Genomic DNA, 26,392 nt, shown 5'->3' with positions numbered 1-26,392 from the left:
ATATCTGACAGGCTTATTAACCTTTGAAAATACCAGCTCTCACGCCGAAGGACTTCCTGAGTCCAGATCGAACTGAAAAATAACCTTGTGACAGACCACCCGGTTCTGCGCTGACGGGAATTACTTTCAACCCAGGCCAGCATGTCCCTCAGACAAAATGTTCCACATACCGGCCCTGACAGCGGCCAGCTCTCGGGAACAGGGGAGCCAAGTGTCGGCTATTACAGATCGTATCCACGGTGGCTGTGACATGGGGTTGCTCTGGGCCTGCGCCGCCGTGGGGGCCTCTGGGGTGGCAGGAGCATCTGGACAGAGCCAGCCTCGCAGCCTTTGACATTTATGTCCCTGTGCTGTAGGACAGAGGGTCTGCCTATCATCATTGACAGATGTAGCCTTGGCCTCTGGCAACCGTTTTCTGTTTCGAGTGTTCAGTTTGGGGTAGAACTGCAGTTTAGTAGGTGCTGTCAGAAGAAAAGAGACAGAGTGTCGTGTGGAAAATTGGAGATGAACCGATAACTCCAGGGTCGGAGGAGCTGACTCATCCACTCCCACCGTCTCGTGGTGGAGGACAGTCTCCCTTCCTGTTCTCTTTTGGGCCACCGACTGGGCTCAGAAGACAGTCTGTATCGTTTCTGGAAGTCTCAGTGTTTTCCCTCACCCATCAAACACGGGGATGAAGTTTTTCCTCCATAACAGCTGTTAGCCTTGGGTCTGCATTGAATAAAGTAGATGGTTTGGGGCAAGACCCTTCACTTCAGAGCCTCGCTTTATGCATATGAAGGCGGGAGTAGCAGTGCCCCCGTCGCCTCGCCAGTCTGCCAGGGGAGCAGCAGGACTAATGAGAAGGCAGTGTGCTCCAAGTGAGAAGGGGGGACTTGCTGCCACCTTTCAGCAGCCTCTCCGTCGCGCCAGGGGTTTCTGCTCAGGCACAGGCTCGCACAGGCTCCAGGCACACTGTCAAATGTTTCTGTTTTGCTCTAGAACTGTCAGAAAAGGGTCCTGGCTTCCAGATCCTGGTTCTTCTTCTCCTGCACTGCTGCAGACTGTCCCCCTTCTCTGTGGGCTGGTGATACTTTGGGTTCTAGCATCATAGCCATGTGCTCAGCCCCCAGCAGCGACTTCAAACTTCTTGCCCTTGCAGCTCCCAACACAACGCTAACTTTTCTCAGCCAATGACTTGGCTCTTCACTGCTCAGAGACAAGAGGCAGAGACGCAGGAAGGAGCTCTGATTCCCTCCTCGGGACCTGTCCACACTCTACCCATCTTTAACTCCTTGCATCCTGGCACAAAGTCTCCTTGCCATCAGCGGCCCATGTCCCCACTTAGGATGTCATTACCTTGCAGCTTCCTGGGGAACCTCCCATCATCACTTGTCCCTTCTCACTTTACTCTTCCCTTGCTCCCTGCCTTTTCTCAGAACACAGGGGGACTTGCCATGGAATTTGTGTCTGTAGGAACATGTTGGGCATTTGGATTCCCAACAGGGGCAGGGGGAAAACACTCTGGGTGAGGATAAAAATGGGGTGGAGGTGGCCCTTGGTGAAGGCTCCAAAGATAGGTTTTGAAGACTATATAGAAGTTGCAAGGTGTTGCTGAGGATTGTGAGAGTTCTCTGATAGTCCAAACTGTCACCCTTCCCCCTCAGGTTCTGTCTTTTCTCTTTCCGTTCCTCTCCTCGACTTCTGCTCTCACACCCTCATCTTGAAGAATTCCAAGAGTCCTGGGCAGCCTGGCCAGTGTGGCTCAGTGGTTGAGCGCCGGCCCATGCACCAAGAGGTCGCTGGTTCGATTCCTGATCAGGGCACATGCCCAGGTTGTGGGCCAAATCCCCAGTGGAGGGTGTGCAGGAGGCGGGCAGTTGATGTTCTCACTCATCAATGTTTCTATCTCTCTCTCCCTCTCTCTCTAAAATCAATAAAGAAAAAAAAAAAATTTAAAGCCCCAAGCAAAATCCTAGTCCCTTTAGGGAAACAATGAAAATTTCAGACCCTGTAAAATTCCTGACAGTTGGGTAATGGAAAAGTCACTATACTTTCGTTTTACAAATAATAGGACCCATTGTTGCTCCACAGAGCTGGTGATCCCCCAGATGTGGCCTGATGAATTCTAGTAGTAGATACAGCAACGTGTCTTTGGGCTTGTCCCTCGGAGGGCCAGCTCCCCGCACTCCCCAAGGGGAGTAGAACCCCACCCGGGCCAACCAGCTTCTCTCACCAGGAACTCGAATTAGACGGAAAGCTTGTGGTTGGACCCAGGCCACCCTGAAAACAGCCTCCTGGAGAGATTTCTCTTGAGTTCTTGCCTCGGGGGACCCTGGTGTTTCCAGTTTTCAAGAACCTTCTGAGATTTGCCTGTCAGCTTTCCCTTCAACTCGGGAGGTACTCAACATCTTCCCCTTAACCTCCATCTCTGTTTTAGTCGGCAAAGATCCCTGTTGCTTACAAGAGAATAGTAACTGATAAACATGTAACTCTTTAAACTCTCCCTCTGCAGATCTTCAAAAGCCACTGACCTGTTGCCATGACCTTCTTGCACCTTTGTCTTGCTCCAGGCATCAGATCCTGAAAGTGCTTATCTTCAAAGTCTGCAAGAAATACTACCACTTTACGCACTTTGCAGGTGAGGGACTGAGGCTTTGAAAGATGTAGGCATCTAGCCAAGGCTATAGCTGAAACCAGGAATCTTGGTTACTCCGTGTCAGTGAAACTTAGAGTAGCCCAGGTAAAGGAGGCCAATGAAAGGAAAGTGGGAGGGGCTCCGGCCAAGGTAGCGCTTTCCTCCTCCTTTCTCCCAAACCTCACAGTTAACCCTCTCTGCTTCTCTCCATTTTCCTGTCGCTCTCTGCTCACTCGTCAGAGAGCATGTTGCTGAAAAAGGCTACAAACCTAACTCTAATTATTAGGTTATTCACATCAAGCATTTACCATCAACTGTAGTTTCTGTGTCTCTTAGTTTGAAATATTGAGAAAAAAAATCTGTTTGGTGCCTGGACAGCTGGGGTAGGTTGAAAAATGTTCTCCCTCCCGAAAAGATATTTATCTCGTAATCCCTGGAACCTGTGAATGTTATCTTATATGGGAACAATGTCTTTGCGGAATAAGTTAAGGGTTTTAAAATGGGGAGATTATCCTGGATTATCCAGGTGGGCCCTAACAGCAGTCATAGGCGTTGGTATCAGAGTGAGGCGAAGGGAGGCTGGGCACAGCCGAAGAAGGTGACATGAAGATGGAGGCAGAGATTGGTGATACGGTCACGAGCCAGGGAGTGCTTGCAGCCACCAGAAGCTGGAAGTGAGAGGAGCAGATTCTTCCCTACAGCCTCTGACGGGAGCACAGCTCTGCTGACGCTTTGGTTTCAGCCCCGTGATACCGATTTCAGATCAATGGCATCGAGAACTGTGAGAATAAATTCCTGTAGTTTTAAGCCACCAATTGTGTTGTAATTTGTTACAGTGGCTAATGGGGAACTAATACAGCAGCCAATGGATTCATTCTTCCTGCGTTAGGTGTCCACTCCTTCTCCAATCAGTTCTGTCCTGGGGATGTTACTAGGAAAACAGCCACTGAGGCCTATCCTCTCATCAGTGGCTTTGGGGAAGTAGGTGATTGATTCTTAGAGAAAGGGCATGGCTGGGGGACACAGAGCATACACCCCACTACCCTGACACCTGTTTTCACTTAGGTGCAAGAGGAAGTGTTGGGAAGCAGTCATGCCTGAATGCAGCACCAATCCTGGGCCCTCTCCTTCCCCACCCACAGGGAATGAATTAATAAACAGCTCTTACTGGACAGTGGGAGAAAGGAGGTAAAATTAGAAGGTGAGTCCACCTACCCTGGCCGGTTTGGCTCAGCGGCTGGAGCGTCAGCCCATGGACCAGAGTCTCAGGTTTGATTCTGGTCAAGGGCATGCACCTCAGTTGCGGTTCAATTCCCGGCCCTTGTTGGGGTTGTGTGGGAGGCAACCAATTGGTGTGTCACTCTCACATCGATGTTTCTCTCTCTATCTATCTGAAAATCAATGGAGAAATAACCCTGGGATGAGAATTTTAAAAAAAGATGATGAGTCTACTTGTCCCACTAATTCAAACAAGTGTTTACTTAACACACTTCTTTAGCCAGACCTGGGATAAGTTCTTAACACAGGCACGAACCGGTAGTCCAGGGGAGAATAAGTCCTGTACATTGGACTGCAGGAATGAAAATAACAGGATCATTTAATCATTCATCTAGTCATTTATTTGACAGACGTTTGCTGTGGACATAGGTGTGCCAGGCTAGGTGATGTTATAATCAAATAGAGTCATTGTCTTCATGGAGTGAGAAAAATAAATACAGATAAATGAGAAAAATAATCACACATTGAGAAAAGGGCCAGTGCGAAGGAAAGGAGTAATGTTCCGAGAGACAGAATAAAGTATATGAGTTGATGGGAGATGATGGATGGCACTGGTAGCAATCAGGGTTTGGACGCAGGAGTTAAATTTGGGGGTCTGTGGGGTCTGTGAGAAGTTGAATAGACATTTGGATAGACACCTGGGGCTGGGAGAAAAGTTTTGGATAGGAAATTTGTTATGTAGAACCATGGGGACGAAAGGAAGGCCCAGAAAAATAGCTCAGAGGGCTCTACGCCTAGAAAAGGACACGAACACCGTGGGAGCAAGCAGTTTACAGAAACGATCTATAAAAAGCCCAGAAGCTGGGTGGCTTCGGTTCCCTCCTCCAGACTACATTTCCCAGAATGCCGTGGGAACCGCGCGAGACCGCGAATCGCTCCCAGCAGCCTCCGGCGCACGCGGCTCCGGACAATTATGGCGTCCCTCAGAGCGTCTCTGTCGCCGTGGAGCCTCCTAAGAGGTTCTCCATGCACGGAACGGGTCTGTTTCTGGGCCCGAGCTCGGTCCCGGCCCGGCGTCCTGCACCGGCCGCTGCCTGGGCCATGCGGGGCGGGAACGCCGTGCCGTCGGCTCGGTTCCGAGGCCGGTAAGTGACCTGCCCGAGGTCCGCTGGGGGGTTCCAGGAGACTTAAGTTAGCTTCTGGCTGACAAGACCCTCGCGGAGCCCCGCCGCGCCCCCTTCCACCCTGCCGGCACTCTCTGTAACTGCAGGGTCTGTCTGCTCCCGCGTTATTCCTTCGTTGACCCATTTAACAGCAGTTCGAGGTCTGCTCTTTGCAAAGCACCGTGCTAGGTTAGGGGTTACTGCAAACTAACACTGAAACGGGATTTTCTCCGAAGAAACTCGTGGCTCGGTGGGGAAGTGGCCGTGCGCTGTGACCCGGGCTGTGTTAGGGGTACGCACTTAAGAGTGGAACTCAAACTAGGCTGGAAAGGCAGGGGAGGGGGTTCCTGGAACATTTTTGGTTTCTGGAATGGTTGTGACCAAAGCTGAGACTTGGTTAACCAAGCGAGGGAGAAAATAAGCATTCTGAGAAGAGGAAATAGCATAAGCAAAAGTCCAGAAATAGTTTGGGAACCCATTTTGGAGGTAGGATTGATGAGAAGGGTTGGTTATGACTTTGTATCTAGGTTTAAAAGAAGAAATCAGTGTTGCTTCTCAGTTTGTAGCTTGAGCAGTTGAGTGGAGAGTGGTCCTACTTGTACCAAGACAGAAGATTCATTGTAGGAGCAGTTTTTAAAGGGGGAGGTAGAGGAGGAGAGGGAAGAAAGGGCAGTAGATGAGGTGAGGAGATGGGAAAAGAGGCAGAATTCAATGTCTGTTTTGGATACATTATGTGGAGGTGTACAGAATGCACACTTGGACACTGAGTGGTAACTGAAGCTGGGGGAATGGGTCAGATTGTCTGAGAAGAGAGTAATGCTGAGCACCTATTGTGTACTGGCTATTTTAAGGGACCCTGGGTGCCAGAGATGAGGACAAGAAAGAGTCCTGATCTTGGGAAATCACGTCATCTAGTGGAGGACAGTAAAATAAGCAGACCACCTTAGCTTTTTTTCTAAATGATATTGGGAACCACTGGTGAGTTTTAAGCATGGGAGTGACCTTTATTACATCTTTAAGCATTGATTTTTTTTCAGTTTCATTAAGATATAGTTGACAGCATGTAAGTTTAAAGTGTACAGCGTAATGGTTTGACTTACATATGTCATGAAATTATTACCACGATAAGTTTAGTTAACATTCATCTCACATAGATAAAAAAAAGAAAAACCGTTTTTTAGGAAATGTTCTCTTAACAACTTTCATATATACCATAGAGCAATGTGAACTGTAGTCATCATGTTGTACATTATTGCATTCCCAGTATTTAATCTTGTAACTGGAAGTTTGTACCTTTGACCACCTATATCTAATCCCTCCCTCCACCCCATCTCCCACTTCTGGTAATCATAAATCTGTTCTTTTTTTATATGAGTTTGGGTTTTTTTATTTTTTAGATTCCATATACAAATGAGATCATACAATTGCCCCTCATTTATCGCGGTTAATCCCTTCCAGACTCTAGCAGTTGCACCTGGCATTGAAGGATTCCTGGCGTGCTGGAATACATAGGCCTATAGTCCATATGTATAGTAATTTTCATTTAAATTGTAATACAGGGGTGTATAATTGACTCAAACAGCCAAGCACATGCTGTATCATTTTTACTGTCTCGATCAACTTTTTAATGAACATATTTGAAAAAAACGCGATAGAGTGAAGCCACGAAAGTCGAAGCATGAATTGGTAAGGGATGACTGCACATTATTTGTTTTTCTGTGTCTGACTTGTTTCACTTAATATAATACCTTCAAGATCCATCCATGGTGTCGTGAATAGCAGGATGTTCTTTTTTGTGGCTGAATATTCCATTCTGTGTGTGTATTTTTAGCTCCCTTGTCTTGGGTTTATTTCTTGGCTCACAGCTGTATTCCATTGGTCTGTGTGTCTGTATGCTAGTAACATACTGTTTTGATTACTATAGCTTTATAATATACCTTGAAATTAGAAAGTGTGATGCCTCCTACTTTGTTCTTTCTCAAGATTGCCTTGGCTGTTCAGGGTCTTTTGAGGTTCCATATACATTTTAGGATTTTTTTTTCTATTTCTGTAACAAATGCAGTTAGTCTTGATAGGAATTGCATTGAATCTATAGATGGTTTTGGGTAGTATGGACATTTTAACAATATTATTTCTTCCAATCCTTGAACATGGGATACCTTTTTATTTATTTGTATCTTCTTCTATTTCCTCAGTGTCTTTTTTCAGCATAGAGATCTTTCACCTCCTTGCTTTTTTTTTTATCCTCACCCAAGGACATTTTTGCATTTATCTTCAGATAAAGCGGGAGGGGGGGGGGGGGGAGAGAGAGAGAGAAACATCAATGTAAGAGAGACACATCAACTGGCTGCCACCCACACTACCCCAACCGGGGCAAGGGACAAACTGCAACCAAGGTACATGCCCTTAGCGGGAAGTGAACCCCGGACTCTAGATGATGGGCCGATGCTATAACCACTGATCCAAATTGGCCAGGGCTCACCTCCTTACTTTTTTATTGTTTTTGATGCTGTTATAAATGGGATCATTTTTCAAATTTCTTTTTCAGAAAATTTGTTGTTAGTGTATAGAAATGCTACTGATTTAAAAAAAAATTTTTTTTTAAGTCCTCACCCAAGGATATTTTTCCATTTATCTACAGCTAGAGTGGGAGGGAGGAAGGCGGGGGGAGGAGAGGGAGAAGGGGCCGGGGGAGAGAGAAACAAACGTCGATGAGAGAGAGACACATCGATTGGTTTCCTCCCACACGGCCCTGGACCCTGACCAGGACCTGGATGAACCACAACCGAGCTACATGCCCTTGGCTGAATTGAACCAGCGACTCTGATCCGTGGACCGACGCTCTAACCTCTGAGCCAAACTGGCCAGGGCTACTGATTTTTTAATGTTAATTGGTATTCTGCAACTTTTTTTTAAATTTTATTTTTGTTACGGATGTTTCTCCTTTTTTACCCTATTGACACCCTCCTCCCCACCCCACCCCAACCCCGTCCCCGGCTTTGTTGTCCATGTCCATTGGTTATGCGTACATGCATATAACTTCTGTGGTTTATCTCTTCCCACCCCCCACCACACCCTCTTCTGAGGGTTGTCAGTCTGTACCCTACTTCCGTGTTTCTGGGTCTACCCTATGCCTCAGACTATTCTATTCGTTATATTCCATATATAAGTGAGATCATGTGGTATTTGTCTTTTTCTGCTTGGCTTGTTTCACTTAGGATAATACTTTCCAGGTCCCTCCATGTTGTCTCAAAGGATAAGAGGTCTTTGTTTCTTACATCTGCTTAGTACTTCATTGTGTATATGTGCCACAGCGTTTTTATCCATTCGTCTACTGATGGACACTTGGGCTGTTTCCAGATCTTAGCTATTGTAAATAGTGCTGCTATGAACATGGGGGTACATATATTCTTTCTGATTGGTGTTTCAGGCTTCTTAGGGTATATTCCTAGAAGTGGGATCACTGGGTCAAATGGAAGTTCAATTTTTAATTTTTTGAGGTAACACCGTATTGTTTTCCATAGTGGCTGCACCAGTCTGCATTCCCACCAGCAGTGCACTAGAGTTCCCTTTTCTCCACACCCTCGCCAACACTTGTTGTTTGATGATTTGTTGATGGCGGCCATTCTGACAGGTGTGAGGTGATACCTCATAGTTGTTTTAATTTGCATCTCTCTGATGATTAGTGATGTTGAACATTTCTTCATAGGTCTCTTGGCCATTTGTATGTCCTGTTCGGAGAGGTGTCTATTCAGCTCCTCTGCCCATTTTTTAATTGGGTTATTTGTCTTTCTTTTGTTGAGTTGTATGAGTACTCTACATATTGGAAATTAACCCCTTATCTGATGTATCATTGGCAGTGATGTTCTCCCATACAGTGGGTTGCCTTTCCATTTTGATGGTTGTTTCTTTTGTTGTGCAAAGCTTTTTAGTTTGATGTAGTCCCATGTGTTCATTTTTTCCTTTGTTTCTGTTGCCTTAGGTGATGTATCAGTGAAAATTCTGCTGCATATAATATCCAAAATTTTGTTGCCTACATTTTCTTCTAGAATTTTTATGGATTCACGGGTCACATTTAAGTCTTTTATCCATTTTGAGATTATTTTTGTGAATGGTGTAAGTTGATGGTCTAGTTTCATTTGTTTGCATGTAGCTGTCCAATTTTCCCAACACCATTTATTAAAGAGGCTGTCTTGACTCCACTGTATGCTCTTGCCACCTTTGTCAAATATTAATTGAGCATATTGCCTTGGGTCCATTTCTGGGTTCTCTATTCTGTTCCACTGGTCTATATGCCTGTTCTTGTGCCAGTACCAGGCTGTTTTGATTACAGTCACTTTGTAGTATAACCTGATATCTGGTATTGTGATCCCACCTACTTTGTCCTCCTTTTTTAAAATTACTGTGGCTATTCGGGGTCTTTTTTGGTTCCATATGAACTTTTGAAGTATTTGTTCTAGTTCTGTGAAATATGTCATTGGTATTTTGATGGGGATTGCATTGAATCTATAGATTGCTTTGGGTAATATGGACATTTTAATGATGTTAATTCTTCCAATCCATGAACAAGGTATGTGCTTCCACTTTTTTATATCTTCCTCTATTTCTTTTTTCAATGTCCTGTAGTTTTCTGCAAATAGGTCCTTTACTTCTTTGGTTAAGTTTATTCCTAGGTTAAGTTAATTTTTTTGCCACAATGGTAAATGGGATTGTTTTTTCAGTTTCTCTTTCTGTGAGTTCATCATTGGTGTATAAGAATGCCGCCGATTTCTTGACGTTAATTTTGTATCCTACTACTTTGCCAAATTCATTTATTAAGTCTAGTAGATTTTTGATGGAGTCTTTAGGGTTTTCTATGTATAAGATCATGTCATCTGCAAATAACGACAGTTTCACTCTCTCCTTTCCAATTTGGATCCCTTTTATTTTTTCTTCATGTCTTATTCCTGTGGCAAAGACTTCCAGTCCAATGTTAAATAAGAGTGGCGAAAGTGGACATCCCTGTCTTGTTCCTGTTCTTAGGGAAATGTTTTTAGTTTCTGCCCATTGAGTATAATGTTGGCTGTAGGTCTTTCATGTATGGCCTTTATTATGTTGAGATATGATCCCTCTATTCCCACATTGCTGAGCGTTTTTATCAGAAATAGATGCTGGATTTTGTTGAATGCTTTTTCAGCATCTATTGATATGATCATGTGGTTTTTATTCTTCATTTTGTTTATGTGGTGTATCGCATTTATTGATTTAGTAATATTGTACCAGACTTGCATCCCTAGGATGAATCCCACTTGGTCATGATGAATAATTTTTTTGATGTATTGCTGGATCCGATTTGCTAGTATTTTGTTCAGGATTTTGGCATCTGTGTTCATCAGGGATATTGGCCTGTAGTTTTCTTTCTTTGTAGTGTCTTTTTCTGGTGTTGGAATTAGAATTATGCTGGCCTCATAAAACGAGTTTGGAAGTCTTCCTTCTTCTTGAATTTTTTGAAATAGTTTGAGGAGAATGGGTGTTAGTTCTCTTTTGAATGTTCGGTAAAACTCCCCCGTGAAGCCATCTGGGCCTGGGCTTTTGTTTGCTGGGAGAGTCTTGATATTTCTTCAATTTCCTTAGTTGTTATTGGTCTGTTCAAGTTTTCTATCTCTTCCCGGTCCAGTTTTGGGAGACTGTGTGTTTCTAGAAATTTGTCTATTTTATTTAGATTGTTGAATTCGTTGCCATATAATTGTTCATAGTAGCTGTTAATGATCTTTTGTATTTTTGTGGTGTCAGTTGTTACTTCTCCTCTTTCATTTCTGATTTTGTGCATTTGGGTTCTCTTTGTTTCTTGGTAAGTCTAGCTAAGGGTCTATCAATCTTGTTCATCTTTTCGAAAATCCAGCTCTTTGTTTCATTGCTCCTTTGAATTGTTTTTTTGGTCTCTATGTCATTTATTTCTGGTCTGATCTTTACTATTTCCTTCCTTCTACTTGCTCTGGGTTTTTTTTGTTTGTTTACTTTCTAATTCTTTAAGTTGTGAGGTTAGACAGTCAATTAGAAATTTTTCTTGTTTCTTGAGGTAGGCCTGTAGTGCTATGAACTTCCCTCTCAGAACTGCTTTTGCTGTATCCCATAGATTTTGTGTTGTTGTGTGTTCATTTTCATTGCTTTCCAGGAAGTTTTTAATTTCCTCCTTGATCTCCTCGGTAACCCATTCATTGTTTAATAACATGCTATTTAGCCTCTATGTGTTCAAATGTCTTTGCATGTTCTTGTTGCAATTGATTTCTAGTTTCATGCCATTGTGATCTGAGAAGATGCTTGATATGATTTCAGTCTTCTTGAACTTATAGAGATTTAGTTTGTGTCCTATCATGTGGTCTATCTTTGAGAATGTCTCATGTGCACTTGAGAAGAATGTGAAATCTGTAGTTTTGGGGTGTAATTCTCTGTAGATATCTATTAAATTCATTTGGTCTAGTGCTTCATTTAGAGTCTCTGTTTCCTTGCTAATTTTTTGCCTAGAGGATCTATCCAGTGGTGTCAACGGGGTGTTGAAGTCCCCTGCTATGATTGTATTGCTGTCGATTTCTCCTTTGAAGTCCTCCAGAAGATTTTTAATATATTTTGGTGCTCCTATATTGGGTGCATATATGTTTACCAAGGTTATATCTTCCTGTTGGATAGATCCTTTCAACATTATTTAGTGCCCTTCTTTGTCTCTAGTCATGGTCTTCATTTTGAAATCTATTTTATCAGATATGAATATTGGTACCCCAGCTTTTTTTTTTTCTGTTTGCGTGGAAAATTTTTTTCCATCCCTTCACTTTCAACCTATGTGAGTCTTTTGTTGTGACGTGGGTCTCTTGCAAACAACATATAGATGAGTCATGCTTTCTTATTCAATCAGCTACTCTGTGTCTTTTTATTGGAGCATTTAGTCCATTTACATTTAAGGTGAATATTGATATGTACTTATTTATTGCCATTTTTGTTTAGTTTGGTTATATTTTTCTTCCTATTTCTTCTACTAATTACAGCAGTCCTTTTAACATTTCTTGCAGTGCTGGTTTCGTGCTAATGTATTCCCTTAGCCTTTTTTTTGTCTGGAAAGCTGTTTATTTGACCTTCTATTTTGAATGATAGCCTTCCTGGGTAGAGTAGTCTTGGATTCAGATCCTTGTTTTTCATGACCTTGATTACTTTATACCATTCCCTTCTGGCCTGTAGTGTTTCTTGTGAGAAGCCATCTGAGAGCCTTATGGGGTTTCCTTTGTAGGTAACCTGTTGCTTATCTCTTGCTGCTTTTAGGATTCTGTCTTTGTCTTTAATTTTTGGCATTTAAATTACTGTGTGTCTTGGTGTGGGCCTATTTGGGTTCTTCTTACTTGGGGCTCTCTGTGCTTCTTGAAATTGAATGTCTTCTTCCTTCACCAAATTAGGGAAGTTTTCTGTCACTATTTTTTTGAATATATTCTCTAACCCTTGCTCATTTTCTTCTTCTTTAGGGACTCCTATGATGCGAATATTATTCCGTTTCCAGTTGTCCCACAATTCTCTTAAGCTGTCTTCCTGTTTTTTAATCATTTTTTCCTTTTCGTTTTCTGATTGGTTGATTTTTTTCTACCCTGTCTTCTAATTCGCTGATCCAGTCCTCAGCTTCCTCTACTCTGCTCTTTAGCTCTTCCAGTGTGTTCTTTATTTTTGACATGTCACTCTTGATCTCTTCTTGGTGGTTTTTCATTTCCATTTGGTTTATTTTCAGCGTCTCTATGTCCTTACTCATGCTGTTGAGCTTCCTCAAGATCATGGCTCTTAATTCTAGCTCTGTTAACTTGCCTAACTGCTCCACATTGATCTCATCTTCGGTGGAGGTCTCTTGCTCTTTCATTTGGCTTTTGTTTCTGTGTTTCACCATTTTGGCTATCACAGTGGGCTTTGGAGCCTGCCAAGTTTTTCCTGTGGGTGTTGGTGTTCTGCTGTTTGTGGCTCCCTCTCCTGGGTTTAGATGAGCGAGGGAGGACCCATGTTAAACACCATTGTCAAGTCTTACTTTCCTAGTTAGGGTTGCTAGCCCAGGAATGGTACTGTTATCCTCTAGCTTTTTGCCTGGAGGCTAGCAGTCCAGGTTACTTGATGAGTTTTGGGTTGTCAGTTGATTGAAAAACTCCCTCAGGTGCTCAGCATAAGGGGATATCCCGAGGGTGGGGCAGATGCTGGTTGTTAGCAAGCCTCAATTTGCATAATCAGTGCCCACAGGGTGGGGTTGTATATTCTGCAACTTTTCTGAATTTGTTTATTTGATGTACCATTTTTGGTGTATTTTCGATAAGGATAGTATTTTTTTATATATCATCAAATCATGTCATCTGCAAATAGAGATAATTTTACTTTTTTCTTTCCAGTTCCAATGCCTTTTTTTTTTCTTGTCTCATTGTTCTGGCTAGGACTTCTCGTACTGTTGAATAGTAGTGATGAGAGTGAGTACTCCTTTTTTGTTCCTGACCTTAGCGGAAAGGCTTTCAACCTTCTGCCACTGAGTATGTTAGCTATGGGTTTGCCACATATGGCCTTTATAATATTGAGGTATGTTTCTTCTATACCTAATTTGTTAAGAGTTATTATTATGAATGGATGTTGAATTTTGTCAGATGCTTTTTTGGCTTCCGTGGAAGGGATCATGGTATTTTTTTTCTTTCATTCTATTAATGTGATGTATCGCACTGAGTTGAGTATGTTGAACCATCCATGCATCCCAAGGATAAATCCCACTTGATCATGGTGAATGATCTTTTCTGTGTGCTACTGAATTCAATTTGCTATTGATAATTTTTGCAGAACGTACTGCCCTGTAGCTTTCTGTCAGTGTCCTTTCTTGGCTTTGGTATCAGGTTAATGCTGGCCTTGTAAAATGAGTTTGGAAATGTTCCCTCCTCTCCCATTTCGGGAAAAATTTCATAAGGATTGGTGTTAATTCTTTAAATGTTTAGTAAGATTCACCTGTGAAATCATCTGGTCCTAGACCTTTATTCATTGAGAAATTTTTGATTACTAATTCAGTCTCCTTACTAGTAATTGGTCTGTTCTGATTTTCTTTCTTTTCTTTTTTTTTTTAATTAAAAAATTTTAAAAATTCTTTTTAAACACAGTTTACATTCAGTATTATTTTGTATTAGTTTCAGGTGTACAGCATAGTACAGATCAGTAGTTAGAAAATAGTCATGGGAATGCAAAGTACAGCATAGGAAATATAGTCAGTAATATTGTAATAATTATGTACGGTGCTAGGTTGGTACTGGAAATATCAGGGGGAACACTTTGTAAAGGTATGATTATCTTCTTTAGTCTTGGTAGGTTGTATGTTTCTAGGAATTTTTCCATTTCTTTTTGGTTGTCCAGTTTGTTGGCATATTCATAGTATCCTCATGCTTTTTTCTTTGTGTTTTCTGTGATACCAGTTGTAATGTCTCCTTTTTTGTTTATAATTTTGTTGATTTGGGTTCTTTTTTCCCTTGGTTAGTCTAGCTACAGATTTGTCAAGTTTGTTTATCTTTCTAAAGAACCAGTTCTTTCGTTAATCTTTTCTATTTAGATTACATTTTTAAGAGTATACTCTGGTGATCCTGTGGAGAATGGTTTATGTAGTGGAGTCAGAATGGAGGCAGGGAGACTTGAGGAGGCTGAGGCAAGAGATGAGGATGGCTTTGACTAGGGCAGTGGCAGTGGGAAATGGAGGGTTAAAGAAAATGTATGAGGTTGACAGGCAATATATTCTGTGTCAGTGTCCTTCTTTGTAAAATGGGGATAATCATAGTATGTATGGGGTTGTTGTGAGTTTTAAATGTGCTAAGTATGTAAAGTACTTAGCTCAGTAAGTCTTGGCCCATTGGAAATATCTAACAAATGTCAGCTGTTACTACTATTACTACTACTGCTGCTATTGGCTAGGTGTGGAGGGTAAAGGACATGTCAAGAATGACTATGTGGTGTCTGGCTCACATGACCTATTGAGAGGTGGTAAGATAAGGAATAGTAGGAAATGCAGGTGTAAGACAGGAGCAGGTTGATGGGGTCTGCTTTAGTAATATCGAAGTGCATGTGCGATGTCCACTGGGTATTTGGATGGAAGATGATCTTGGCTGAAGATTCAGATTTGAGCGTTTCCAGCATATAGAAGTAATTAAGTTATAGGAGGCTAGGAAATCATCCACTAAGAATGTGAGAAGAGAGAAAAGAAGGATATAGTTCAGAATCCTCAGGGACACCAACATTTATAGGACTAGCAGAGGAAGAGTTGGCCAGGAAGAAACTGCTTTTTCCCCCCTAATGGAAGTGGAAATGGAGGTTAGGCAAAGGGATAGGTGAACTGCATGGGGCAGAACTAGATCTGGGTCTCCTCTCTCATTCAAGGCTGTTCCATGTCACCACGTGGCCTTTTAGTATCATGTCCAATCCAGGCCTTTCTTCCCCAGCTGCAGCCCCTCAGCCTAGAATTTTCTTCCCTTTTTTTCTCTGCCCTATTTAGGTTCCTTTGACCCCATCATACCCCACATGCTCCCAGGCTGTGTTTAATTCCTTCCTTAATAGTCACACAACTCTCCTTGCCTCCCTGGTGTGTAGCACTTGCACTGAGGAGCACCATGATAGATTGGAATTGATCTAGGCTTGGTTTAAATCCTGGCTCTATCCCTTAATAGCTAGGTCTTTAGGCAGGCTCCAGTATCCTCATTTATAAAATTGGGATATTAATACCTATTTGGTGGGTTGTTCTAAGCATTCCTGTATGTAATGCTGGCATGTAGGAGACAACTTTGTAAATGAAAGCAATTGTTATTATTAATATTACTATATTAATTACTTTTTTTCCTGTTGCTTCCTCCACTAGACTTTGAGTGCTTTTTCGGTAGAAACTATATCCTTATCATCGTGAATATTCAGTAAAGTTTAAATGAAGGAATGAATCAGTAAATGAATCTCATAGGTATTATTAGCATTATGTGTATTGAGGTAGACATGGTATTAATCATTTTTATCTTTAGCTTTCCTATTCAGAGGTCGTGTTGGCTTGTCATTTTTTCCATTTCTTATTTTCTTAAATTATTTTAACAGAATCTGGTAGCCCTGAGATCAAGAAACCTACATTTATGGATGAAGAAGTCCAAAGCATACTCATCAAGATGACAGGCTTGAATTTGCAGAAAACTTTTAAGCCAGCTGTACAAAAACTAAAGCCACCAACCTATAAGCTAATGACTCAGGCACAGTTGGAAGAGGTATGTGAATGCAGGAATGTTGGTAGAATACTTTTCGTTAAAGGGTTAAAAAAAATTTCTAGAGGCCCCTCCAGATGTTGATACTTGCTCTTCTACAGGCATTAATGAAGGGGGAATCCCAAGCACAGAACTGAGGAAAGAACTATTAGCAGGCAGGCGGAGGATCAGGGAGCATGGCCCAAATTAGGCAGAGTGGGGCTTGTGGGTCAAGTAGAGCCTCCTGTGCTGCAAAACCAGCCTGAGCATCCTTCCTTTGTCCTGCCTGCTCCATCTGCCTTCGTGGAGAGACAGTTGTGAGCTGCTGTGAGGCTGAAATTTTGGTGAGATGAGAGCCTTCTGAACAGCATCCTGCTCTAGGCAGCAGGGTCCTCCTAGAGTCATGGGTATTGAGTGCTTTGTGGAAAAGGTTTTGATGTATGAATACGTGAAGCATTATTGCTCTAATTCAAAACTAATCTATAATCATAGCAAAAATTCAAATATCCATTAGTATATCACATGAAGAATGAACATTTCCCTTACACCTTTCAGCGGTAATCATTGTTAACAGCGTGGTGTGGTCAGTGGTTAAGAACATGGACTCGGGGGTTGAGTTGTCTAGGTTCAAATCCCAGTGTTGCAACTTCCTAGCAGTTTACTTGACATTTGTGTACCTCTGTCTTCTCACCCATAAAATGAGGTAGCAATAGCACCATAAGGTAGTTGTGGGCCAAATATATTCAGAGAATTTGAACAATATCTGGCACATAGCAAGCACCCAATAAATGAGATCCTTTATCCTATTTCAAGCAGCTTTTTTTTTTAAAGAGACGTTCTTTTTTTTTTTAATTTTATTTTTCTTTATTGCTTTTAGAGAGAGAGGGATAGAGAGCGAGCAAAACATCAATGAGAGAGAACATTGATTGGCTGCCTCCTGCAGGCCCCCCATTGGGGATCTGACCCACAACCTGGGCATGTATCATGACTGGGAATCGAACTGGTGACCTCATGGTGCAAGGGTCCATGCTCAACCACTGAGCCACACCAGCCAGACTCAAGCAGCTTTTGTGGCCTGGCTCTGCCTCAGAGCATTCCTTTGCTGTTTTGAGAATAGTTGAGCCTATAGCTGGTGCTCTCAGCCATGCCACAGAGGCAAAGCCGGGGCCCAGGAGCCCACTCACTGGTTCACTCACTGGTTCATAGCTATGGCTTCTTCTCCTTGTCGTCCTTAGTGTTTTTGACTGCTGTCTGCTTTTGTCAGATGATCCTTTGGTCTGGAACCATGTAGCTTTCCTTAAGAAATATTTTATTTCATTAGGCTACAAGACAGGCAGTTGAGGCAGCTAAAGTACGATTAAAAATGCCACCAGTTCTGGAAGAGCGTACACCAATAAATGATGTGATTGCTGAAGATAAGATTTTGGAAGGAACAGAAACAGCCAAATACGTGTTTACTGATATAACATATAGCATACCGCACCGGGTAAGTATATGTCTGATCACGAAATGATCTTTGTTTGAAATACTATGTGGAGGTGGGACTAGGGACAGGGGTCAACATCATGTGACCTAGCTGTCTGAATCTTCCGAACCAGGATTTCTGTGCCTGGGTAAGAACCTTTTGGAAGATACAGCTTAAGGAAGAAGAGAAATGCAGACCAGCCCCACATCATGTTCCCATTCCCCGCAGATTACGAACACAGTGTGTTCCAGGTTGACTGCAAAGACGGAGATAGGTGTGCTGAGGCAGAACAAGGGGCAGATGTCTTCAAACATGGGAAGAGGGAAATTCTTTCTGCCCAGGTTGGACTGACTCCCTTAGCTGATGTGTTCCTTGAAAAGATAGAGTGTTTCTTTCCTGTAAGTACTTGATGATGCCAAAAAATTCCCACAGGATTTTCATTTTTCAGAATTTGCAGTAAGAATGGCATGTGTTCCCAGGTAATTCTGATAGCACCATTTCTGATGTAGTTTTTATTTGCTATTCTTCTTCCCTCAATTGCCAGTTCCAAAAGAACACTCTAGTACTTATAAAGTATGTCAGTTTTTTCTTTGAGCCTTCTCAAGTAAAGAGGAAAAAGTAATTTATAATTCAGCCCACAAAATGATATAATGCGAGGGTTGAGAAAAGGGCCACCCCACATTAATCCTTTTAACACATATGATTAGGTTAGAAGACATGATTTGAGCAATGTCCATGTCTGTACATGAACCACCCATGTATCTGATGTATACACATCGTAGATTTTCATTTGAATTACAATTTTTGCTTTAGGGTCCTTTAATAAATGTTCGCAACGCTGTGAAGGCTGGTTTGTGAGAGCATTCTATAATCTGAAAGGGAAGAAGGAACTTGGAATATCAAATTACCAAAATAATTTTAAGGAACAATTGTGTTATTTTGACATCTGCTATATTTTTTTCTATTTGCAGTGCTTGATGAAAATTATATTATCCTCAAAACACATTCAGAGACTCTTTACCTCTGAAAGGTTGAGTCAGTACCACCTGGTTAATTTAATTAGATATGTATCAATTATCTGCTATATGCAAAGCTCTGTGTCTCTCTGGGTATTACAAAGAATTATAATCCAAAGTTCCTGCTTTTTTCCAGTTCTGTAACAATATTAACAGTATTTGAGAGGTGTTAAGAATCTTGCACCTGGCCTTGGCCAGTTTGGCTCAGCGGTTAGAGCATCGGCCTGCGGACCAGAGAGTCCTGGGTTCAGTTCCCGCTAGGGGCACGTACCAAAAAAAGAAAAAATTCTGCATATGAAAATTGTCATTTGAGTGGTACAGAGAGTGGTTGGAATTCAGAAGAGGTGATCCCATGGCTCAGATATGGCAGTTGGAAGAGTGGAGAGACCAGAGGCAGGTGGACCAGTCAGTCTGACACATTTTTGGGCTTGTTCCTTTTATCCCCAGGTCTTTAAACATGGATCATCAAATAGGAAAGTCTGTTTAGGTGAGACTTTGGCATGGGAAAATGAAACAATTTGAAAAGGTTTTATAGCACTTTTTCTTCTGAAATGCATTTAGATGAATCTCAGATCACCTTTTCTTAGTTGAAGCTTTTTATGTATTGAACCCACTTTAGGACCATAGTTGGCACTTAGTAAATACTTTCGTTTTAGATTTCTGATCGTCAGAGGCACACAGTGATTAGTGAAGGAAGTATCAAATCTTAGCCAAGTCTTTGAGGTTTAAAATTATCATTGAAATCATGCACATGATTGCATTTTATGTTTCCTAGTGTACCTCATATTATTGATTGCAAAGTATTCTTCTAATGGTGTTTAGTGGGATGCCGGAACTAAAAATAAATCCTCATAAACTCATCCTTGATTATGTTTTCTATTTCAGGAGCGTTTTATTGTTGTCAGAGAACCAAGTGGCATACTACGCAAAGCCTCCTGGGAAGAACGAGATCGGATGATACAAGTTTATTTCCCCAAAGAAGGTCGGAGAACTTTAACTCCAATAATTTTCAAGGAAGAAAATCTTAAGGTAAGGTGACTTGGTTTCATAGAGTCCCTGGTGACAGTTTCTTTGTTGAAATAGTTGTCTCTGGTGCTGCTGTGCATTTTGCTTTGATAAACACAGGTAAACATTTTTTTAAATGTTTTATTGATTTTTTTAGAGAGAGAGGGAGAAAGAGAAACATCCATGTGAGAGAGAAATATTGATCAGCTGCCTCCTGCACGCCCCCCACTGGGGATCAGGCCCGAAACCTGGGCATGTGCCCTGAGCGGAAGTCAAACTGGGACTCCTCAGTCCACGGGACAACGCTCGATCCTGAGCCACACCGGCCAGGCCAGATAAACGTTTCTAATGATAACTAGGGTTATTTATCTTGTAGCTGGGATTTGAACCCAGGTGTAACAGTTACAAAGCTGTGTTATTTCTGTGTACCTCTTGATGGGCACAGGTGTGGCCTGTATGTGGCTGGCAGCCTGTCATGGCGTCAGGATAGGTGTTGAACTTCCGTGCTCATCTAATTCCTCCTCTGCTGTGCGGTTCTAGACCATGTATAGTCAGGACCGGCATGGTGATGTCCTCAATCTCTGCGTTGCCCAGTTTGAGCCAGATTCTGCTGAATATATCAAAGTGAGTATATTTTCTAGTTTCTAAAGTATGGGCTTAAGTATGGTTATGATAAGATTTTTAATCTAGCAAAATGAGTTAAGTTACAAGCTTTGATACAGGGGGAAGAGAAGGGAAATACCTTAATACCTGTCAAGGGCCTGATGTTTACCAGATAGATATTTTATCCTTACAGCCCTTGAAGAAGGATGAGAAAATTTAATCTTGAGAAGTAGCTTGCTGAAAGTTGCATAGCTAGTAAGTGGTAGAGTCAGGGTCCAAAGTTGATGACAAAGCCTATTATCTTTTCAATGTATCATACAGGAGCAAAGTTACTTACTGAAATTTACCAAAATGCAGTGTGTGTGTCTTACAATTCAATTTAATAAGTAATCGTGAAGTACCTTCTACGTGTAAGGTAGTTTAGGTGATGGACATGAACTAGGATAGGGCGTGCTGTGTCGAGCTTGCAGTCCAGAAATGGCCGTGGGGAGGGTGCTACATAAGCACACAGATGACTGTCACTTCAGGTCTAAGATGGTAGGTGCTAAGAGAAGGTAACCAAGTGCTCTCCGGAAAGGCTTCACAGGGATCTTAAAGAGGGCTCTAAAAGGGCAGGGAACATTGTGGTGGGTGGAGTTGGGTGAAGAGGTGTTTTAGGCATAAGGGACAGTATGTACAGGCAGGAAACAATGTATACTTGAGAAATAGCCACTCATCTGGTGTGCTTGTATATGTAGTGTATATGTAGGCTGTGGTTCAGGATTAAACTAGAGGGGTAGATAGGGCCCTGTCACAGGTGACCTCAGATGCTAGGCTGAGGAACCTGGACTTCAAACAGAAGGTTTTTGAAAGCCTTTGAGTACAGGAATGCCCTTGTCCAAGTCCAAGTCTTCATTCTGGAAGATCAAGAACTCAAGGAACATTAGTTAATAAGATGGAAAGGAATAGTTGATGGGATAGGGTAGTTGATAAGATGGGGGAAAGGGGGAGGAGTGAAATAGTCTTGATTTCATTTTTTTCCCCTAGTGACTAAGAAATAGCGGTCCAGTATTTCCAGTGTTCTATACTATATATATGTACTTCATAAAAAGGGTCTGGCTGCTGAAAGGTAATTGATCTGTCTATAAATGTTTGGCAGACTTGTTCCAGGCTGCCATTTATGTCTGCAGTGGAGGGTTGGTCTAAATCATCTTCTGGTTAATGACAGTAGAGGCAGGTATAAGTAGACCTGATTTTACTGATACTTTCTTGGGCAGTACTCATGCTAGTAAATGTATATCCAGTAATGCCACTCACTTTTTATTTTCATGTTTCTGAAAAAATTGCATCTTATGTGGATAGGTTCATCATCAGACCTATGAAGATATAGATAAACATGGAAAGTATGATCTTTTACGTTCAACAAGACATTTTGGTGGAATGGCTTGGTATTTTGTAAATAAGAAAAAGATTGATGGTTTACTGATTGACCAGATTCAGAGAGATTTGTAAGTATGACCTTAATTCATAAATGAAAGAAATTCTTATTACCATTATAGTAAGTCTGTGTTTAAGCTATGCTATTTTTCCATTGATAATTGTACTACCCAATGATAGTTTTAATTTACTTCAGTTTATTTATGGGTTTGTTCTTCCAGCATAACCCAATTTTCTGTGTTTGCTTTCATGTTGTGTAAACAGAGCTAGATTCTTTGAAAAACTAAGTGGCTTTGGATCTGTTCTGTATACCTGGATGTTGACTTATCCCTGGTGTGGCCAATGCTCATGTGTATCAGTGAACTTTTTTTTTTTTTTTTAGATTTTGTTGTTGTTGTTGTTGTTCAGATAGAGCAGGAGGGAGAGAGAGGAAGAGAGAGAGAGAGAGAAACATTGATGTGAAGGGACACATCAAGTGGCTGCCACCCACACGACCAACCAGGGCCGGGGACAAACTGCAACCGAGGTACGTGCCCTTAGCGGGAACCGAACCCGGGTCTCTCTGGACCGCAGGCCGACGCTCCAACTGCTGAGCCAAACCGGCCAGGGCTTTTTTAAGATTTTTAATTGATTTTTAGAGAGGAAGAGGGAGAGAGAAACATTGATATAAGAGTAAAACATCCATCGGCTGTCTCGTGCACACCTCCCACTGAGTATAGAGCCTGTGACCTGGGCATGTGCCCTTGAGGAAACCGAACCAGCAACCCTTCTGTGCACGGGTCCATCCGAGCCACACTGGCCAGAGCTCAGTAAACTTTGAGCTTGGCATAGCTTGGAGGGGAAGGGGGAAGCATTGTGCTTATTTTCTGGTAGGACTACACCTCATCATTTATGAAAATACCCTTGCTTTTTGCAATAATTTTAGGCATTGAAAAGGTTACATTTTTCAAAGTTGCATAAAACAAAGACTGTCTGTTGTATTTTAGCATGCAGATTGGTGAGCTCCCAGCTTTCTAGCTGAAATAATAGCATACTTTACAACTTGTGATAGCACAGAAGAGAAGTTTGTTTCTGAATGTCTTTCTGTTGACTGAGTTAGAAAGGCCAAGATGACAAGAAAAAAAAAACTAGCATGGCTGTACTAAGAAAGTCAGCTACAAGAAGGGGGTTTAGTGTTAATGCCACCTTCAAACTAAGGCGTTTTGACTCACAGCATGTAATCCGAACCATTCATACAAAGGTAAGGCATTTGTAACTAGAAGGCACTGTAGGCATTGTCTAGTAATACAGCCCATATTTGGAAACAGCATCATTTGTCATAGAAATAGCATTCCTAATGGTAGTAATGTATACTGTAATCCAGTGTAGAGGACAGGAATATATATATACACATCCCACATAAGCAGGGGGCTGGCTGGTGGCCATGAGGATGCTCAAAGTGAATTGCCTTTAGGTGCATTAGCATTGACATCACCTGTGAATGAAGTTTCTTAAAGTGTCTCAAATGTAATCATTCTGAAATTACAGCAACACAGAAATGTCTTTGAAAGTTAAAATTCTTTTTTTTTTTTATCCTTACCCGAGGATATTTTTCCATTTTTTGTACAGATAGAGTGGAAGGGAGAGAAAGAAAGAGAGAAACATCGACGCGAAGGGACACATCGAGTGGCTGCCACTCGCACGACCAACCAGGGCCGGGGACAAACCGCAACCGAAGTACGTGCCCTTAGCGGGAACCGAACCCGGTTCTCTCCGGACCGCAGGCCGACGCTCTAACCGCTGAGCCACACTGGCCAGGGCTAAAAGTTAAAATTCTTTACTGAGGTGTACTAATATGTGATAATATAGTAATTATGACATGTAAGCTTTACATCTGAAGCAGTTTATTTGCATAGAGGAAGGAGTCTTGTGTACTGAGTTAACCTTTTGTAAAAAACTTCCTGTGGGACTGAATAGCTTGCTGCAAATCCCAGGTTAGCCAGTAGAGGGTGCATGTCCTCACTGAATGGAAAAGGCCAGAATTCGGATTCAGCAAACATTTCAGACGTAAGTTTTTTTTAATCCTCACCTGGGGACACGTTTGATTTTTAGAGAGAGAAAGATGTCAGTGTGAGGGAAAGAAACATCGATCAGTTGTCTCCCATACACACCTTGATTAGGGACCTAACCCACAACTTAAGTATGTATGTGCCCTGATCAGGAATTGAACCTGCAATCTTTTGGTATACAGGACAACACTCCAACCAACTGAACCACTGGCCAGGCCCCACTGTTGGTTTTGAATTCTGTTAAAATCTTTTTGAACATGCAGATTTTTAAATTTCAAATATGGCTGGGTGTGAAGCTACCTTGTTCTGTGGGATGTAGGCATTATACTTTGCCAAGAACGTAATGAAGCCCTAAACATGATTCTAACTTACAGAAACCCAGTTAAGTTGTTGATGAGATCATCTGCCAAAGCTCTAAAGGGAATTACTTTTATATTTTGTTGCCACATTTATTGGAATAATAGGAAAGCGGGGCATGTCAAAGGGTGATAGCTGGGGAGCATTGATTTAGGGTGTCCTCACTCTACCCCAACCAGAAGCCAATACACAGCAGAACCTCAAAAACACAAGCATATTAGAACGATTATTTTAAAATATCCCCTCAGTTTTGAGGTGGCAAATAGGAAGGTGTTGAATATCTGAGAAGTTAGTGATTGGTGAAGAATAGGGAAGTTTTAACATTGATAAAAGTTGTCTGAAAATTTAAGTACAATCCTGGATTGTATTCTTGTTCTGCTCATCAGAGACAGTGTGTGACTCGTTACACTGCTGAAGTAGAACCTGGCCTTCCTTCATCTGATGTGCATGATTTCAAATTTGCTTCACTAGGACACTAATTTTTTAACTAATGGGTTCCTGTGAATACACAGGTGGCTTGGGAGTCTTTCCTTGGACTCCTAGGAGACCTCTTATAGAGGTTTTTTTATTTATGCACCAGTTCAGAGTCTCAACGAAACTTTTAATAGATGTCACTGCAAATACTTACAGGCAGTGGCGTTGAGCATCCCTGACCAGCAGCCTCTGTCTTACGTGGGATGAAGGTATATTCCTGCCCTCTGAGTTGGATTACATTGTCTGCAGATGAAGTGGGCTGTCCTAGAAATCATCTACCATTAGCAATGCTGTTGCTCCTCCTCAAAAAATACAGCCACTTTTAGAATATAGTCACTTTATAAATTGGGCATTGGCTGTAGAGACACCCGCCCTACCTACCTGGTATGAAGCCTAAATTAGCTAATTTCCCTGAAAATATAAAACTGAAGGATTAATAGAATTTCTGGCACAAGGGAAACTTGAAATGTAATTTAGTTTCAAGTTGGCACACCCTTTTATAGGACTGAGCAAATGGAGAAAACAAAACTTTTTCATTCTCCAGAGTCGATGATGCCACCAGCTTGGTTCAGCTGTATCACATCCTCCATCCAGATGGCCCATCAGCTCAAGAGGCCAAGGAGCAGGCTGCTGAGGGATTACATTTAATTAAGGTAAAGGGACTTTTCCACATTGGCTGTTGTGTGAAGATAATTGAGTTGGGAAGAATTCTGAAGTAGGTCATATTTAACAGTAACTTAACAGATTTGTGGTCTTGAAACAGTGATTAGAGCCCCCATATTTCTTCAGCCTGGACAGGGCTGGGGCAGCTGCCCCCTTGTTCCTTAGAGTACTGTTGTCTGAGCTGATCAAGTCACCAGCAAGGCATGGTGGAGGATTCGGTGGCACATGTGCCCAGTGTGGTCACATTCTTGCCCAGGAATCCAGAAGGGGAGGTAGTGGTGCTATTTATTATCCAAGCCTCAGTTGCATATTGTTTTGAACTGTAGTCTTCTCAAACTGTGCAATTACACATATTCCTCTGTGATGTTGAGAGTTGATTTTTTTTTTTTTAGGAAGGGGAGATCATTCTATAATTTTCATCTCCTCTAATGCTCAGAAATAGACATGGTTTTGTGGATCTGGCTTTTATCTCAGTATTATCTTATGCATTTGCTTGCAAAGCAGTTATCAAGCTTGCTTAGACTAAAATGACCAGTGATGAACACTGTAGGAGCAGAGAGAAACTCCAGTATGAACACTGGTTTTCTGTGATAAGCCAGATAAAGCAGAATGCTTTGGAGAAAACAGTCTTTAAAGTGGAAATGTAGTTTGCTGATCTTCCATATTTCTATTGAACATAATGGTTTTAATTTTGATCTAACAGGAAGTGCAACATCAAGTTTTCTTACTAGGATACTTCCCATGTTAATTGCTTGAACTATGCTGGGTACTGTTTTTCTGTCCTTGTAGTATGTTTATCGCTTTATAATCAGAAAACAAATAATTGAGAAACTTGGCTTTTTAAACTGGTACTTTGCTACTAGAGGGATGCTAATGATGTCTTAAAACTAAAAGCTTTATAAATAGTATATGTTCTATTGCTTTAAGACTTTTTTTTTTTTTAATTTAAACAGGTGTTTGCAAAAACAGAAGCACAGAAGGGAGCATATATAGAATTAACACTGCAAGCTTATCAAGAAGCATTCATTAGTCATTCTGTAGCTTCCTGAAAATTTTTTTCAAATAAATTTCATTTTGCTAAATACTAACTAGCTTTCTGTTAACATTGATTGAGCTGAG

At 41.7% G+C, this 26,392-nt stretch overlaps 2 protein-coding genes across 3 annotated transcripts in view; one reads left to right on the top strand and one right to left on the bottom strand.

The window, feature by feature from the left end:
• The first annotated feature begins 4,808 nt into the window (after nt 1–4,808).
• On the top strand, nt 4,809–26,355 carry MRPS22 (mitochondrial ribosomal protein S22). The gene is made up of 8 exons (XM_036266439.1): nt 4,809–4,980; nt 16,087–16,250; nt 17,548–17,712; nt 19,593–19,736; nt 20,253–20,336; nt 21,657–21,802; nt 25,155–25,263; nt 26,227–26,355. Exons 1-8 carry the CDS (start codon nt 4,809–4,811, stop codon nt 26,320–26,322), a joined length of 1,080 nt encoding a protein of 359 aa, XP_036122332.1. The 3' UTR covers nt 26,323–26,355.
• The window catches only part of COPB2 (COPI coat complex subunit beta 2), a 41,502-nt gene continuing 35,259 nt past the window's right edge, over nt 20,150–26,392 (bottom strand). Inside the window, exon 23 of one of the 2 annotated variants that reach the window (XM_036266436.1) lies at nt 20,150–20,322. The gene's annotated coding sequence lies outside the window, so the exon portion shown is untranslated. The remainder of the gene's footprint in view (nt 20,323–26,392) is intronic. The other variant, XM_036266437.1, reaches the window with a different exon arrangement.

This window comes from Molossus molossus, unplaced genomic scaffold, assembly GCF_014108415.1.
Source record: "Molossus molossus isolate mMolMol1 unplaced genomic scaffold, mMolMol1.p scaffold_m16_p_18, whole genome shotgun sequence".
Taxonomy (NCBI): Eukaryota; Metazoa; Chordata; class Mammalia; order Chiroptera; family Molossidae; genus Molossus; species Molossus molossus.
The sequence above is the reverse complement of the archived record's forward strand: the minus strand, read 5'-3'. Positions and strand labels throughout refer to the sequence as shown.

Excerpts from the sequence above, each read along its gene's own strand:
- MRPS22 (XM_036266439.1), top strand. The coding sequence starts at position 4,809 with ATGGCGTCCCTCAGAGCGTCTCTGTCGCCGTGGAGCCTCCTAAGAGGT. Across the intron at positions 19,737-20,252 it reads TCAAGGAAGAAAATCTTAAG|ACCATGTATAGTCAGGACCG; the intron begins GTAAGGTGACTT and ends GTGCGGTTCTAG. Across the intron at positions 21,803-25,154 it reads GACCAGATTCAGAGAGATTT|AGTCGATGATGCCACCAGCT; the intron begins GTAAGTATGACC and ends TTCATTCTCCAG.